This window comes from Phocoena phocoena, chromosome 2, assembly GCF_963924675.1.
Source record: "Phocoena phocoena chromosome 2, mPhoPho1.1, whole genome shotgun sequence".
Classification (NCBI taxonomy): Eukaryota; Metazoa; Chordata; class Mammalia; order Artiodactyla; family Phocoenidae; genus Phocoena; species Phocoena phocoena.
This window is the reverse complement of record NC_089220.1, coordinates 164,284,043-164,300,815: the sequence shown is the minus strand read 5'-3', so window position 1 is coordinate 164,300,815 and position 16,773 is coordinate 164,284,043. Positions and strand designations below refer to the sequence as shown.

The 16,773-nt window shown below is 40.1% G+C and overlaps 1 protein-coding gene across 1 annotated transcript in view; it reads left to right on the top strand.

Moving 5' to 3' along the window:
• The window catches only part of DNAJC1 (DnaJ heat shock protein family (Hsp40) member C1), a 203,900-nt gene that overhangs the window by 165,459 nt on the left and 21,668 nt on the right, over positions 1–16,773 (top strand). The window contains exon 9 of the mRNA XM_065872021.1: positions 7,838–7,957. Within this exon, the coding sequence (XP_065728093.1) occupies positions 7,838–7,957 (120 nt within the window). The remainder of the gene's footprint in view (positions 1–7,837; positions 7,958–16,773) is intronic.

Genomic DNA, 16,773 nt, shown 5'->3' with positions numbered 1-16,773 from the left:
GAAGGATGTAGTTAAGGTCTTGCCCTCAGAGACTGCGTGCAATGACAGGGCTGTGAGCTACCCGCCCTGGGAGCTGGGTAAAGTATGTCCTAGCCCTTTGGAGGGGAAGGCAAACTTCAGTCAAGAGGCTGTTGAAATAGGCACCGAACAAAAGATATGCAGCAAATTCTATAATAGCAAAATATTTACCATTCGCTGATTGGATGAATTTGGTCAATTCAGTAGTACTGGCTACAGGGACCTTAACGCGGCCCACAGCAATCCAGGCTCATGGGTAATCCACTGTGAGGCACATTCATTCTTCCCAAGTTTAAGAGCAGGGTGAACTGGGCTCTTAAATGGCAAAGCAGTGGGGATACTCACCACTTCTCTAAATACATCTTGTCTAAAGGGTTTCAACCATGAAAGACTCTGTTTTAATTTACACTGGGCCATATTAACTATTTTAATGGGGGAAGAAGAGGTTCATGGGGTTCCATTTTATCAAGATAATTTGTGACAAATATTTATTACTTGTTGAGTCAGAGAGTCCATGAGCACTGGCACATTTTAGGACAGTGGGTACTGTGATCACGAGAAATTTAGGCAAGACAGTAGTTCCTGTGGTTAAGGTAAGGCATACCTGTTTGTCCTCTTTATCACCTCTAGTAACTGCCCGATGATTACAGGGGGTACCTTATTTAAATTTAGTGGGATGCCAAGTGTAACTGTAATTTGAGCCCCGTTATTGATTAAGGCCATGAAGGTTATCCAACTGCTGTGTTTCAGCAAACGTTAAACTAACTCAGAACCAGTGTTATAGAGGTACAAAAGCCAATCTGCCCTTTTAATCTTTTTGTTGTAGAAATTCTTTTAGTAAAATTTCAGTTACCAATTGAGCCAAATTACAGACTTCCGTTTCGGTTTTTGTGTGTTTCCTCCTTTTTACTGACTGAATTGTGTCCCAACTTCATATGTGGAAGTTCTAACCCTCACATGACTGTACTTGGAGATGGGGCCTTTAAGGAGGTGATTAATTAAGTGAGGTCATATGGGCAGGGCCCTAATCTGATAGGACTGGGGTCCTTATCAGAAGAGGAAGAGAGGCCAGGGATCTTCCCTCGCTTTGCGTGGGCACACACAGAGCAAAGGCCATGTGCAAGCCAGAAAGAGAGGTCTCATCAGAAATCAACCCTGATGACACCTTGATCTCCTACTTCTGGCCTCCAGAAATGTGAAGAGATAGACTTCTGTTGTTGAAGCAACTCAGTTACGGCAGCCCTAGCAGACCGGTGTGCTCACCCTGTAGGTTTTTTTTGTTTTGGTTTGGGGTTTTTTGGTGGTGGTAGTTACTGGGTATCCTTCAGGGAGGTCTTCTCTGCACTGGTCATATTTATAAATTTCTTCCTCCAGAAAGCCTCCAATCAGTATTGTCAGGGTTAGCGTCCTTCGCCGTGACAGCGGTAGAATTTACAACTTGGCTGTGCCACAGGGATGCCAGGGGTGTTCTTCTCTGTAACCCTGAGGATCAAGGTCTTTTTTGCAGCAGAAGCAAAAGTATCTTATAGGGTCCTAGTGAGCCATCTGCCTTTAGGAGTATGAATCTCAGTAATTCAACTGCTCTTCAAATAGGGACTGCTGTTCCTCCATACAGGTGCCTACCCAGTGGGCCTAAACAAGCTCTTTCCCCCTGAGCCCTCTTTAGAACAACAGGGCCAACACCACCTGCTTGAGACACACAAGCAGTATCTCACAAGTTAAAAGAGTCTTTCTCCTGAGTCCATCAATCAAGACACACAACTCAGTCTAAGACACAGATGAGTCTGGGCTGAGACATACAACCCAAGGCTAAAGGAGCTCCTTGATCCCATGCTCTTCTCTGTGAACACCAGTCATTGACGCTTCCAACTTAGGTAGGTTAAATCTATGACAGAGGCTTGGTAGGACTCAGCAAATGCAGCACCAGGCAGCAGATCCAGTCAGCAAACCAAAGCAAGAGAAGATAACCCCGGGTAGTGGTCGCCCCCCTCTAGACATCCTGCTCCTAGTGTCAACTGCTGTGGCCACCTTGCAGGGACAGCATTACCACCTCCATACCCAAAATTTGGTTCCAGTGTCAGGACTGATAATGTCTCTCACACACACACACACACACACACACACACGCACAAAACCCCCCTCCCCCCCCAAGATAATACAAAAAGGTTGATTATGTAACGAGGCTTTCTGGGGAAAACAGGGCAGGCTTTCCATGTTGGCCCAAAAATTACCTGAGAAAGGAAAGGAGGCTGGTTTGGGTTTTTTTTTTACTGCGGTTGGGGTGGGGCTGAGATGAGGGTTCTTGCACACACGGAGGGACGGAGGGATGGAGGGACGTAGGGACGTGCGAGGTTTCAGCCTCCCAGGCTTCCTTCAGGCTTTAACCCAGATGTGGGGCACAAGGGGGAGGGGAGAGGGGAGGCTTCAAAGCTATCCGCAGTCAAACATCTTCGATGGTGTCAGCTCTTTATTTCAATATTAAATTACCATGAATAGATGATTCTAGTATGTACTCTTTAGGTTAGAATTTGAATAATGTATATCATAGTTTTAAATAAGACTTCACAAATCTTTCAGGTAAAATCATCTTCTTCTGGGTAAATATATCCCCTTGATCACATTTATCATTACTCCTTTCTGAATCCCCACAGGAGAGTAAAGGAATAAAAGAGGCAGAGATTAGTACTGTCATTAAAGACTTCAGAGATTCTTATCACACCCTGATATTGTTCCTTATCATCAACTGCGGGGCCTGTGCAGTAACTCATCACAGACCTAATTAGCCGTGGTTCTGGATGTGGTCATCTCAGGCCAGTTGCTGCCCTGCACCTGATTTCACTCTCACTTCGTAAGCAGGCTGACTCTGGGCGTCTTCTCTTGCAGGTTTGAGCTGTCAGGACTGTCAGTGCACTAGCTCTCGTGGCTCCCCTCCACTCACACCTTTGTAAATAGCCCCTTTTGTAAATAAGCTCTCCACCAACTGAAGGGAGAAAAACCTCTCCAATAGCTTTGTGTCAGGCAGAGTATATGAGTCAGAGTCCTTGTGATGGCCTCTGAGCCCTTCTGTGATTTTACCTCCTTGCCCCTCTGACCTTACCTCCTCCCCCTGCCACCTTAGCTTGCTTTGTTCTGGCCACCCTGGTCATCTTGCTGTTCCTCAAACATCCTAGACGTGCTCCCACTTCAAGGCCTCTGCAATTTGCTGTTCCCTGTACCTGGTGTAATCTTCTACTACATGCCAAGTCCCCCCGCCAACACTTAGTGGCATAAAATATTTTGCAAAGGAATGGATCAAACATCTTTGTTTCCATTTCTCAAGAGCTCTAAGTATTTACTCTTGCTCCTAAAAAAAAAAAAAAAGGAGGTAAGAAGGAATTTGAACTATCTGCATTGTCTTGAGCAGTGTTTCTCAAATGATCTGTAGTGAAGGACCGGGTTTTAAAAATTATTTCCGGCTACTGCTGACCAGTCTGTAGTCCTGCTGTGCCGAACGAGATTGCAGCTCGCACTTCATGGGACGCACATGCTAGCTTGACAACTAACCCAACTGGCTTCTAGTCTCTAAAGGAAGAGCCTGCTGATTGCTCTTGCTTGTGGTGGCAGCGGTCAACTGCTGTAAGTGTCGGAACTTCGTCACAGGTGGGTAACAAACTCGTTTGCCGGTTCGCGCCAGACCACACTTTAGGATCACTGGTCCAGAGGGGATCTCTCTTTTGGCAAGGTAGCTAAATCATAGATGGGAAGACCTTTCTGGTCACAACGACTGCTGCTAAAGGATCACAACACTATAATAATAGCTTAGGATGAGTTGCAAGTTTTCTTTGAAGAAGAGTTTCTCCTCCTAAGAGTGAAAAGACATTAGAGGTGATTTGTTTTTCTTGTTTGTTTGTTTTCGGTATGCGGGCCTCTCACTGTTGTGGCCTCTCCCGTTGCAGAGCGCAGGCTCAGTGGCCATGGCTCACGGGCCCAGCCGCTCCGCGGCATGTGGGATCCTCCCGGACCCGGGCACGAACCCGTGTCCCCTGCATCGGCAGGCGGACTCTCAACCACTGAACCACCAGGGAAGCCCCGAGGTGATTTGTTTTTAATTTTGTTGTTTGCGTTTTTTAATATACCATTTATCCACATATATAGTCAAGGTCAATTAACTGCTCAATTTTCAAACTCGAAATGAAAATTGTATAGCTGAAAGCCAAATGCACATTCTAAAACAGAATGTCAGTACAGGATGTAGAATGAGAGGGTAGCAGGTTATTCGATCATTAGATATACCATCCACATTATTAGATGCATATGTGATATTTTAACTGGGTGATACTAAGTAAGGATATTATTTCTTAGGTAAAATTTGAGAATTCATGAATTGAGCTGAATCTATTAAAAATTGTTGAATCCAAAATTGTAAGGTCTGTAATTACATAAATTACATTAATAAGTCATTTCAACAGAAATATTCTTCATTAGGCAGTTCCAGTAAAGTATGAAAATGCAGTAAATAAGTACCTTTAAAATTTTTCTTTTAATTGGGTCATAAGTTTTCAGTACCAAATAAATCGCATGACAGTTTGTAATTAACATTTTACCGTCTAACTCTGTGAGGGGAAAGGTATGTATAGGTTACTTTAAAGGTACAGTGTGCTTTCCCCTACAGCCTCCATCCAACTCCTATTCCCCAAGAATATTAAGGATTTTCAAAGGCACTGAATCTTTGAACATTAGCTAGTTTTATGACAAAAATCTATCCCAAAGGGGTAGAGAGAATACAATTTAAATGTTATATCAGCTCTTACTTTAGCAGATATATTTTGGGGTCATTACATAAATATATTAAATAATTTGAAAACTTTTTATTTTTTATTCAGTATGGAGATTTATTCCCAGAGTGGGGCTTTTCTGATGCAAAATTGGAATGCTTGTGTAGTCAGAACAGCTGTCCCCACCCCATGGGGTGTCTTCCATTACTTTACGGTAGAGATGAATTTTTGGCCCAGTGTCTCAGTAGTATCGGACACACGTGGTTTTAAGTGGCAAAGCGGTAGGCGTATGCATTCATTTGACTTTCAGAGCTACAGTTGGCTCCAGATTAGAGCAAGGAGAATACATTCACACCAAGGCCACCCTCATGGCTGCTGCAGTAGCTGGATCACAGTAGGCTCTGTTGCTTCTAAAGACACAACCAACTATTGCTGAGGAATTACACATTCACCAAAGTGCCGTACAGCTGGAAGAGAGAGAATAATGAACTGGTAAAAGGATTCTTTCAAAGATTTCAGATCATGGTCCTAGTTATTACTGATCTAGTTTTTTAATATTAATAATAAAATCATGGCTGTGAAGTAACAGTGAAACTAAAAGGAAAGGTTTTCAAGGAAGTAGATGATTTTTCAGGATATTCGTCCAAATATTTGATTTAAATCTTTTCCTTTCCAGAAGAAAGTGGCACTATCCTTTGGACTCATTCACAAGGAATTAAAATTAGATCGATTCTTAATGCCCATTGTTGATATATGCAGCATATTTGGAAGGCCAATCTATTAAAAATAGATTAAAGAATTAGTTTACTCTGTGAAAGAATGGCTTATATTATTGACATTTTAGACAATTTCGTTTCCTACAAAAATGTGTTTGTTATAATTAATGCAGAAATAAGATCTGACTTAGTGTGAAATTGCATTGATACACTGTATGGTTGGAATACTCTCTCTCTGTGCAGCGTCAACTTAAGGCTGTTTATGATGACCTTGTACTATAAGCGTATATTTAAATGCTTCGTAACTTTTGCATTTTGAAGCCAGTTGGTATAGTTATTCAAGTTTCAGCTTTTTAGCAAAAGTGATTTCCTAGAAAATCCAATTATGTCTGTCTAAATAATATCTGAATAATGCTTTTTCCCCTAAGTAAAAACAAACAAGCAAAAAACCTGCAGTGTAAAATTTTAATTTATCTGATATGGAGAATTAGATTTCTGATATTCATTAAATATCAAGGAAATTCCGACCATACTCAGCGTAGGCTACCTTTTTATAGAAGGGAATTTATGCATGTTTTGTAAGGGTTGTACTGATGAATATGTTTGAGGCTTTCAGCTTTTAGTGGATACAAAATAGAATGATTGATAAAATCCTCCCTACTATTGGCTATTATTTACTGACTCTTAAGTGGCAGGTTGTATTTATGCCAATTTATCTGCTTCAGGGAACATTCTTGATAGCAGAACAAAGTGAATAAAAGTAGTTTGCTTTGCAAATGAATGCAAATGGGAGAGCCTTTCGGAAAGCCCTTTAACAGGGGCAGTGCACTTTGATTATGAGTGAAGCTGCCATTTGGACATGGTGAAAAGAGCACGCTTGAACCATTGATTGGGGGAGACAGTAAAAAGTCAGGAAGGGCCCCCTTAAGCTTGCGGTGAGGCAGGCGGATGTCAGTGTGGTTAGAGCACAGTGGGAGAATGACAGGGAGGATTAGTGTCAGGGAGAAGCTTTGCTGTAGCTGTGGAGATAGTCCCTGGGGTCACTCACCTCTGGCTGTTGTCTGTGCTGATGGTCCTGTAATGCATACGGCCTGATGTATGCCTGTTCATTATCGGAAACAGTGATTAGAAAAGGTATTTGTCTCAGAGGTTTCCTTCCTTCTTTCTTTTTTCTTTCTTTTTAATTAAAGGAAAATAAGGTGGCTTCCTCCATCTCTCTGCTGACTCCTAGAGTCTTGTGTTGTACCACTGTGGCTACTGCCTCTGGTAGGAAATAGTTTAGTGCTGTAATGTAAAATAATTGTAACGTGGCTATCTGTTCTTTGATGATGGTTTCTTTTGCTTTGCTCAACTTTGGGTTTCACCAAGTGGTAATGCTGAATAAAATGCAGAGAATGAATATGCTTGCTCTGAGAATTTTGGCTTTTGCAAAAACAGATTTTTATCATCTTTAAGGTATTTTATTATTCAATTTAATAATCTGATCAACTTTTAGAAGCTATTTACCTTCTCAAAAAGGAAGTGTTGCTTTGCATGGACTGGGTGGTTTAAGTCTTGGCTGCAGGATTTTCTAATTTCTATTCTCAAGTTTTACAAAATGCTAGCACTTGATAAATTAACTTCTTGAAAATATATGCTTTTTAGAATTAAATATCGTTACGTAGAATGAACAAAAAATATATCTTTGTCTCGGTTCTGATTCTGAATCAGTCCATTTACTTGTTCACATTTTCATTTACGCTTATCAAGTTTTTTTTGCTTTTTTAATCATTTTTCTTAAAAACTTCAAGACCTTCTGTGGTAAGCTCACATGAGGCATTTGTGAGCATTAGTGGCACAATGCACTTCAAAACAACTGTCTTCCTTTTTTTAATGCCTTTAAGAGCCTGGGTTCACAGTACTTCTTCTTTATTATTTGGCATACGTTGGAGCATTTAAAAGGCTGCGGGAGCTTTGCATTCTAATGTTAAATATGCAACTCAGACCTTCACCTAAACTAGTAGATACGTTTTTTTTTTTGTTTTTTTTTTTTTGCGGTACGCGGGCCTCCCACTGTCGTGGCCTCTCCCGTTGCGGAGCACAGGCTCCGGACGCGCAGGCTCAATGGCCATGGCTCAGGGGCCCAGCCACTCCACGGCATGTGGGATCTTCCCGGACCGGGGCACGAACCCGTGTCCCCTGCATCGGCAGGCAGACTCTCAACCACTGCGCCACCAGGGAAGCCCAGTAGATACGTTTTAACATTTTTATTTTTGCAGAAAGCATAATGCCAATACTTGGTTTCACAGGTTTATTAAATGTTTTAGCAAACATTCTCTGAATTATTTTTTTTTCTTTAATGTTTTGCAGGCACCTGAATGGACAGAAGAGGACCTCAGCCAGCTGACAAGAAGTATGGTTAAGTTCCCAGGAGGAACCCCAGGTCGATGGGAAAAGATTGCCCACGAATTGGGTCGATCGGTGACAGATGTGAGTTCACTGAGATTTGCATTGAATGGAGAGTGACAAACCAGAATAAGCCAACTATGTAGAAGGCAGACATAGATGCATCCAACATTATCTTTGGAGAAAGCCTACAATCTTTTTAAGGACCTGGAAGTGAACCGTTAACAAAATAAGCAAGAAGCAGATGTCAGCTAGTCCCCTGGTCTACAGTTAACAGCTGTGTGAGGCATTCTGGTGTTTAGAGACTTAAGCTACTGTAACCTCATCACAGAAAAACAATGCTAGTTTTTGTTTCGAGTGACCCCTTTAGCTGTGGGAAAAAAAAATAGTTCTCTGATCAGAATTAGAGAAGTTACATTTCAGCTGGATCTTTTTCACACTGAAGTACAGATTGCTATAGGTAGTTGACAGGTGGTTTGCACTAATTAAGTGAGCAATATTCCTATAATGTTTTTATTTCAAGGATGATACCTACCATTCATTTTGACAAGTTGTTTAACCAAAAAATTGTTCTATGCATATAGCTTTATAATTATATATAATGTACATTAAGTGTATAACTATAGATTTATATATATACTATAAACAATATATATTTAAATTATATATGATTATATGTGACTAGTAATACCTACCATTTAAAAGACAGTGTTTACCGGGAAAGTTTTCGATTTAACACTTTAGAAATATCGGGCAGAGAATCTTATAAGAGCACCTACTAGAGCACCTGATATACACTAAATATTCAGTAAGTGTTTACTTGAAATGGAGGTCTTTATTTTCATCAAAATGATCCTCATTTTCATAAATGATTGATAGTAAATATTTACTGAATTTACTTTAAAATAAATCCTATAGCTCTAAAATATCTAAGGATACTGAAAGCAAAGATTCAGATTTCTTATGTTCTCTTCAATTATATTAGTATACTTTGGGTCTTTTTTGATAATGAACAATTTAAAAACCCTGCAAAATGATGAATAAGCACAACCACCAAAAAAATAACCTTTTAATTTAGAAACAAATAATACGTATTACTGTCAATTCTTTTTTTGGGGGTTTTCTTTTTTTTTCTGTTTCAGATAGGAGCTGCTTTGAGAATTTTAAATTATATAGGAATGTTTTTACTACCATATGGTAGGACTTTTTAAAATCACATTTTAAAGACACAAATTTTTGTAAGATGTTTTACATGATTTCGACTTAAGAGTTAGTCTGATCATGTGGAAAGTTAGCCCTTGTATCTTGTAACTTTTTTTTTTGGCTATTTCATGATGAGACCCATTATCTTAGGTTACTGGAGGAAAACCATAAGGATACCTTTTCCTCTGCTAAGAATGTTACTGGGATGTGCATTTTATCTTGTAAGGTTGTTTGTAAAAGATCAGTTAATAATGCCTTATCAGTAAATATCTGACCAGGTTAAAGATGTTCCGTGGTTACTGATGTTTTAAGTACTATGATCCTCTAAGTATATAATTACTGTTAATATAGTGATTAACAAAAATGACTGAAATACTTTTTAGAAAGTTACAAAACAGGCATTGGTTTAAAAGGGCCTCAAAACTTTTAGTTCAATTGGTTGATGAGAGAGAATAGTTCACTAACTTAGTGTCTCTGTTGAAGATAGCACTGCCTTTAACTTTTTTTTTTTTATAAATTTTATTTATTTATGGCTGCATTGAGTCTTCGTTGCTGCGTGCAGGCTTTCTCTAGTTTGCGGCGAGCGGGGGTACTCTTTGTTGCGGTGCGCGGGCTTCTCATTGCGGTGGCTTCTCTTGTTGCAGAGCACGGGCTCTAGGTGTGCGGGCTTCAGTAGTTGTGGTGCACGGGCTCAGTTGCTCCACGGCATACGAGATCTTCCCGGACCAGGGCTCGAACCCATGTCCCCTGCATTGGCAGGCGGATTCTTAACTACTGCATCACCAGGGAAGTCCCAACACTGCCTTTAACTTTTTAAATAATATTTCTATGAGACCTTATAGTTAATAATTCCAAAGGCAGATAAGAAATTGAATAGAGCAATATTTAACTTTGTTGTTGTCATTAAAATCTGGTTAAATTTTTAATCTATATTTTTAAGAGGAGAGAGATGAAAGTTTAAACGCTAATATACGTGATATAACCAACAGAGCCTTGGGATGGCTGTTTAGTATCATAGATCTCGAAAATTGACGTAACTTACAAGAGCAGTCTTAGTGCAGCCTTGGTGTAGGTAAAGGCATCTTTTCACACTTTTGCAAATTCATCCCATAGTTTTTTTTTCTTCTTCTTCTATACTTACTCAAGGGAGACTGATTCCATGTAATAGATATTTTTTCCTTTTATCATGGAAGTAGCAAACATGATTTCTTTTTCTTTTTTTTTTTTTTTTTTTTTTTGCGGTACGCGGGCCTCTCACTGTTGTGGCCTCTCCCGTTGCGGAGCACAGGCTCCGGACGCGCAGGCTTAGCGGCCATAGCACACGGACCTAGCCGCTCCACGGCATGCGGGATCTTCCCGGACTGTGGCACGAACCTGTGTCCCATGCATCGGCAGGCAGACTCTCAAACAATGCGCCACCAGGGAAGCCCCCAAACATGACTTTTTGAGATTTTTTTTTCCCCCTCCAAGTATTAGTTCTATTTTCATAATACCAAAAGTACCTTGGAAATACTTAGTAAACCTAAAATTTTGGGCACCAAAAGGGCCACTGTAACTTTTCTTCTATATCAGTATATACATATATAGACTCACACTGTATTTTCATTCTGTGAGCATCATCTCCATAGCTAGACTGTACGTTTCATTTCAGTAACTACATTTCAGTAACATACACACAAACACAAACTGTAAAGCACTCTCTCTCTAAAAGAGAACAAGTGTCTGAAGACAAAACTCATTTTACCGAACACACAGTGAGTTACATTGAAGCAGCTAAGATGGGTTTGGCTAATACAGTTCCTTTAGTAGAATGTTAAGTGAAAGCTAACCACACTTTAGAAGATCACTTATACTTCTTTTTTGGCGTATGGTGTTAATTAGATTTGTTTTCATTAAGTGTTCCACTATGAAAAAGAAACCAAGTTGAGTTTGCTGTTATTGGAACCTCTACATACTGACCGGATCACCTGTACCAATTCACCCCAGCTCTGCACCATCTGTTCTTTGACCCGTTTTCCTTGCTAAATGTGTAGCTTCAGGCTGAGTTCTCTTTCCTTCGAGAAACAATTGACCTTTTTGGGAGGGGTGACAGCGTGCCGTGATGGAATCTATATGTTCCTTATTTGGGTTGACAGATTACAGTGAAAAACCCATTTTGTTCCTCAATTAAGAAAGGAGTTTTCAGTGTATTAATTGTCATAATTCACTAGTTAAATTGCTATATACTACTCCGGATAAATACAAAGAATTTGTTATTAGCTTTGTAAAAAGAATCAATGCAAAGTATATTTTAACTCAGATATACCTAAACTGTAAGACTTACTTTATTATAGATGCGATATTTTAAATGTTAATGGTAACCACAAAGAACACTCAAATTTTAAAAACAGGAAACAAAACCTGTCTGGCATGTAAAACCAACTTTAGTGTGATTATTAACTGCAGGTTTTCTAAATTAAGGTCAGGAAGCCTCACATTTCTTGCTTGTGCAGTAACATTCTCTTGCCTGTAAGGATGTAAACTGATTCTGCCCCTCTCCATAGTCACTAATCTCCTGCATCCTAGTTGTGATAACAGACTGATTGGAGATGTTCTGCCTGCTTGGAAAAGGCCCAGGTAGGTAGCAAAACAAAAGATAGGTGGATAGATTTAAACAGGCTTTTGTAATTAGCTTAATGCCACCGTGAGATGTGTAGTTAGAGAAGCATTTCATATGCAGGTGAAAAGGAGGGAGAATAATAAAATTCCCAATTTTATTTTATATAGCCACAACTAGAGAGGAGATACCTGTTGGGGGAATATTTATATGTTATTATGGCAGTTGTTTCAAAAAATGTAAGCAGATTATTCAATAGAAAATAAACTTTTGTCAGTGAACTAAATATATAGTATATATAATGCTGAAAGGCATATATTAACATTTAAAGTGCTTCATCAATAGTAAAGTAGTTGTTACAGTTTAGGTATACCTCAGTTAAAATAGACTTTGCATTAATTTTTTAACAAAGCTAATAACATTCCTTGTATTTATCCAGAGTAGAATTCAGCAATTTAACTCGTATATATTTGGGCAAATGTATCATTGCTATTACTTTTATTTAGAGTCAGACTAGTCCTACACAGGCTGTAAAGGGGACAAGAACTGTCGCCACGCCCTGCATTGGGCTCCCTGCCACAGCGGTTCTCCAGAGCAGCCTCATCTCCACTCCTCTCGCTCCCCCACCTGCTCAACCCCACGACCTTCAAGGGTACTTAAATTTTAAAAAGGAAGGGGTCCTTTATACCATTCTTCTTGCTAGATGAGTCACTAAAATCTAATAATTTTCAATCTGACATTAATAGATGATAATGTGTTATCAAATCTCTCTCACGCACACACACTTTGTTGTATGTCATTCCAGACTTTAGTCTTCTTATATAGGCATATGACTACATAATTTTAACAGTATCAATCTGTATCCTGCCCTTTTCACTTTGCTATAAGCTTCTTTCCACGACAACAAAGATCCACATCATCTTTCTAAACACCTGTACAATACTCCATGTTGTCTGGATATAATTAAGGAGCACCCAGGTGATTGTCACTTAAATTGCTTCCCTTTTTTTCTTCATTCATCTTTCCATTTATATCTGTTTCCTTAGCTTGTATGCCTAGGAGTGGAGAAGCTTGATTCAAGACTATGGATGTTTTTAGAACCTTTGGTGACTCTAAAATTGGCCTCCAGAGAGGTGATAATATTATACAATGCCCCTGGTGGTATGAGAGGACACTTCCTCATAGTCTCATAAACACAGAACGTTTGTTTTTTTTCCATCACTGCTCATCAAGTAAGTGAAAAGTGCTATGGCACTGATTTTTATAACTTGCCTCCTTACTTACTGGTCTTATTTCAAATAGAGTTTGTGTTAATTCATTATAATTCAAGGATAGATAGTCCTACCATTTTTTGTTGTTGTTTTTTTGGCTGTGTTGGGTCTTTGTTGCAGTGCACGGGCTCCTCCGTGAGGTGGCTTCTCTTGTTGCAGAGCATGGGCTCTAGGCGCACAGGCTTCAGTAGTTGTGGCTCACGGGCTCTAGAGCACAGGCTCAGTAGTTGCAGCACATGGGCTTAGCTGCTCTGCAGCATGTGGGATCTTCCTGGACCAGGGATCGAACCTATGTCCCCTGCATTGGCAAGCATATTCTTAACCACTGTTTCACCAGGTTAAGTCCTACCTTCTGCAAATAATACTTTGCCATTTTCTTTTGTTATCTTGAGTGTATTAGCTAACAATTCCAGAGATATATTATAGTAAGAGTGATTCATGTAGACTTTTTGCTCAACATTTTAATAAGAAAATGTTTGGTCATTAATTTTAATATTAGTCATTGATATGAGAAATCCATTATTATGCTAGGGAAATTTTCTTCACTTTAATTTTTCCAATTCTAATTTATTACGGTTGTGTTCAGGAATAGATGTGAAATTTTAACAGTGGTTTCTTCAACATCCCTTGACATGATCATATGACCTAATAAGGATGAATATATTACTAAGGTCCCCCTTTGTATTTCTAAGATAAAGTTTACTTGGTCATATAATATTCTTTCAGTAAACAGCTGGATTTGATTTGTTAATTTATTTAGGATTCTTGCATTTATATATCTTAAAGTAAAAATATTCTAGAATTCTTGGTGTTTTGTTAATTGGATATCTTTAGGTAGGGTTATACCAGCCTTCTAGAATTAGTTCATTATACCTACCTTCTAACATCTAGAGCAGTGGTCCCCAACCTTTTTGGCACCAGGGACCCGTATCGTGGAAGACAGTTTTTCCACACATGGGGCTGGGGGGATGGTTCAGGCAGTAATGTGAGCAATGGGGAGCGGTGGGGAGCGGCAGAAGAAGTGAGATGCCTCACTCACTCACCCGCTGCTCACCTCCTGCTGTGTGGCCGGTTCCTAATCGGGGGTTGGGGACCCCTGATCTAGAGAGTCAAGAAAATACTGAATTCATAAAACAAAAAAGTGTGCTATGGAAAAAAATCAGAACAAAAATAAGTATCCAAATAAATGAAGTAGAATGGTTGGAAATTATCATCTGGAAAATCTCCTAGGGAGCAGAACAAAAAGACAAGAAATACAGGGAATCAGCCCAAAAGGTCAAAATCTGATTAAAAGGAGTTCCAGTTAGACAGAGAAAACAGACAGGAGAGCATTTTTCAATAAATGATACAATGAAGTTTTCCAGGATGAAGAAACACCTGAGACCAACAACGCATGAACACTGAGACTACACAGAAGATCTTTACAGCTTCTAAGGAGAAGAAGCCTCCAAAGTAAGGCAGGTCAGAGTGAGAGCAGATTGCCTGGCAGCACTAGATTCCGGGAGATAAGAGAACATTGCCCTCACAGTTCAAGGCAGAAGGGTTCTGAATCTAGAACAGACCAACCAGCTACGATGGTCAATACGTGGGGTCCTCACGTATTGACCTCTCATTCTTAAGACAGTTTCCTGAGACTGAGACTGCACACTCCAGCAGACGAGGGATAAGTCACCAAAGAGGAAGACACCGAATCCTCGGAATAGTGGACTGAGCCCAGTGAATGGAAATCCTGAGACCCCACGGCGATACAGCAGGTGAAGAGTGCAGAAAGTCCACGCTGGAGCAGGAGAACAAAAGACTCTGAGAGAGCAACCACGTGAACAAAAGGCAACTAGAAACTCCACCAACAGAAAACCATACAAAAAAGGCATAGTCCAAATTTAAGTTCAGCCATACCTCAGGTTCAGTTCCAGACCACCGAAATAAAGCAAATATCACAATAAAGTGACCTACATGAATTTTTTGGTTTACACTATATTGTAGTCTGTTAAGTGTGCAATAGCATTATGTCCAAAAAATATACATACCTTAATTAAAGATAGTTTATTGGTAAAAAAAATGCTGACCATCATCTGAGCCTTCAGGGAGTCATAATCTTTTTGCAGTAGTAACATCAAAGATCACAGATCACCATAACAAACATAATAATAATGAAAAAGTGTGAAATATTGTGAGAATTACCAAAATGTGACACAGAGACACAAAATGAGCAGATGCTACTGGGATGATGGTGCCCACAGACTTTCTCAACAGAGTTGCCACAAACCTTCAACTTACAGAAACCGCAATCTCTGCCTGTGCAGTAAAAAGTGGAACGATAGAAACGGCAAAAGAATTTGACACTGAGAACGATCTCCTTTAAGTGACACAAGAAGTGCGATCACAGTGCAGTACTTGTCTCTCCAGTGAGTAATGTTTACCATATCACAGTTATGTAAGATCTTACATAATGGCTATATTTTAAACATTTTATATACTTTCAGATGGTTTTTCAATTTTTAAAATCAACAGATTGTGGAAGACTATGGCAAGTTGTCCATCAAAATATGTTATCCCCTTTTCTAGTAATAGAGAAGGCAGGCACATATTTGCCCAGCAACACTGCACTTCCAAGCCCTCCAAGCTCTGCTATGGCTAGGTTACTAATTTCTTCTCAGAGGGACACAACTAAAGTAATGTGTGTCCCTAGGAGCTCTTGCTCACTTTTCCCTCCCACTGAACTGGAATACCAATTTGCCTGCAGCTCAGCTGCGACCATGCAGGCAAAGACAGTTGCCCTAAAGAATGGCAGGGAAGCACAATGGAAAGAACACGAACATAGGGAGTAAAATAAAAATTGTAAACAGTGACAAGCTCCATGAAGAAAAATAAAGCAGAGTAAGAGGTCAGAGACATAACCTAGGGAGTGCAATTTCAAGTGGGATTCTGAGGAAAGCCCTCTCTAAGAGGTAACGTTTGAGCAGAGGCACAAAGCAACTGAGGGAGCGAGGTTGTCTGAGAAAGCGTTCCAGGTGGAGGAAACAGCAGTTGCAAAGGCTTTGAGGCAAGAGCCTGCTTTGGGTGTGCAGAGTCCAGCAAAGAGGTCAATATGGCTGACCAGGAGTGAGCAGGGGGGATTACAGAAGATGAGGCCAAGAGACAGTGGAGGACCAGAACACCTAGGACCTCCTTGGTCCAGGTAAAGATTTTGGATTTTACTCTGAGTGAGACAGGAAAGCACCAGATTTTGAGCAAAGGAGTGCAAGATCTAAAAGGGTCATTCTGACTTCTCTGTGGAGAAGATGCTGTGGCAGGGCAAGTGTGGGAGCAGGAAGGCAGGCCAAGTAAGAGGCTATTTCAGTTGTCCCTGCAAAAGACAGTGGTGGTTCGGACCAGGGCTTATTGGTAGAGGTGGGAAAAAGAGGCTGAATTCAGGATATAATATACCAAAAGCCTGTTAGTTAATTATGTGTACTTGTAAGCATCAGAAGAACTGTGAACATACAGATGGCCAACAGGCACATGAAAAGACACTCAGTATCACTAATTATTAGAGAAATGCAAATCAAAACTACAATGAGGTATCACCTCACACTGGTCAGAATGGCCATCATTAAAAACTCTACAAATAATAAAAATGCTGGAGAGAGTGTGGAGAAAAGGGAACCCTCCTACACTGCTGGTGGGAATGTAAATTGGTGCAGCCACTATGGAGAACAGTATGGAGGTTCCTTAAAAAACTAAAAGTAGAGCTACCATACGATCCAGCAATCCCACTCCTGGGCATATATCCAGAACTGACAAAAACTCTAATTCAAAAAGATACATGCACCCCAGTGTTCATAGCAGCA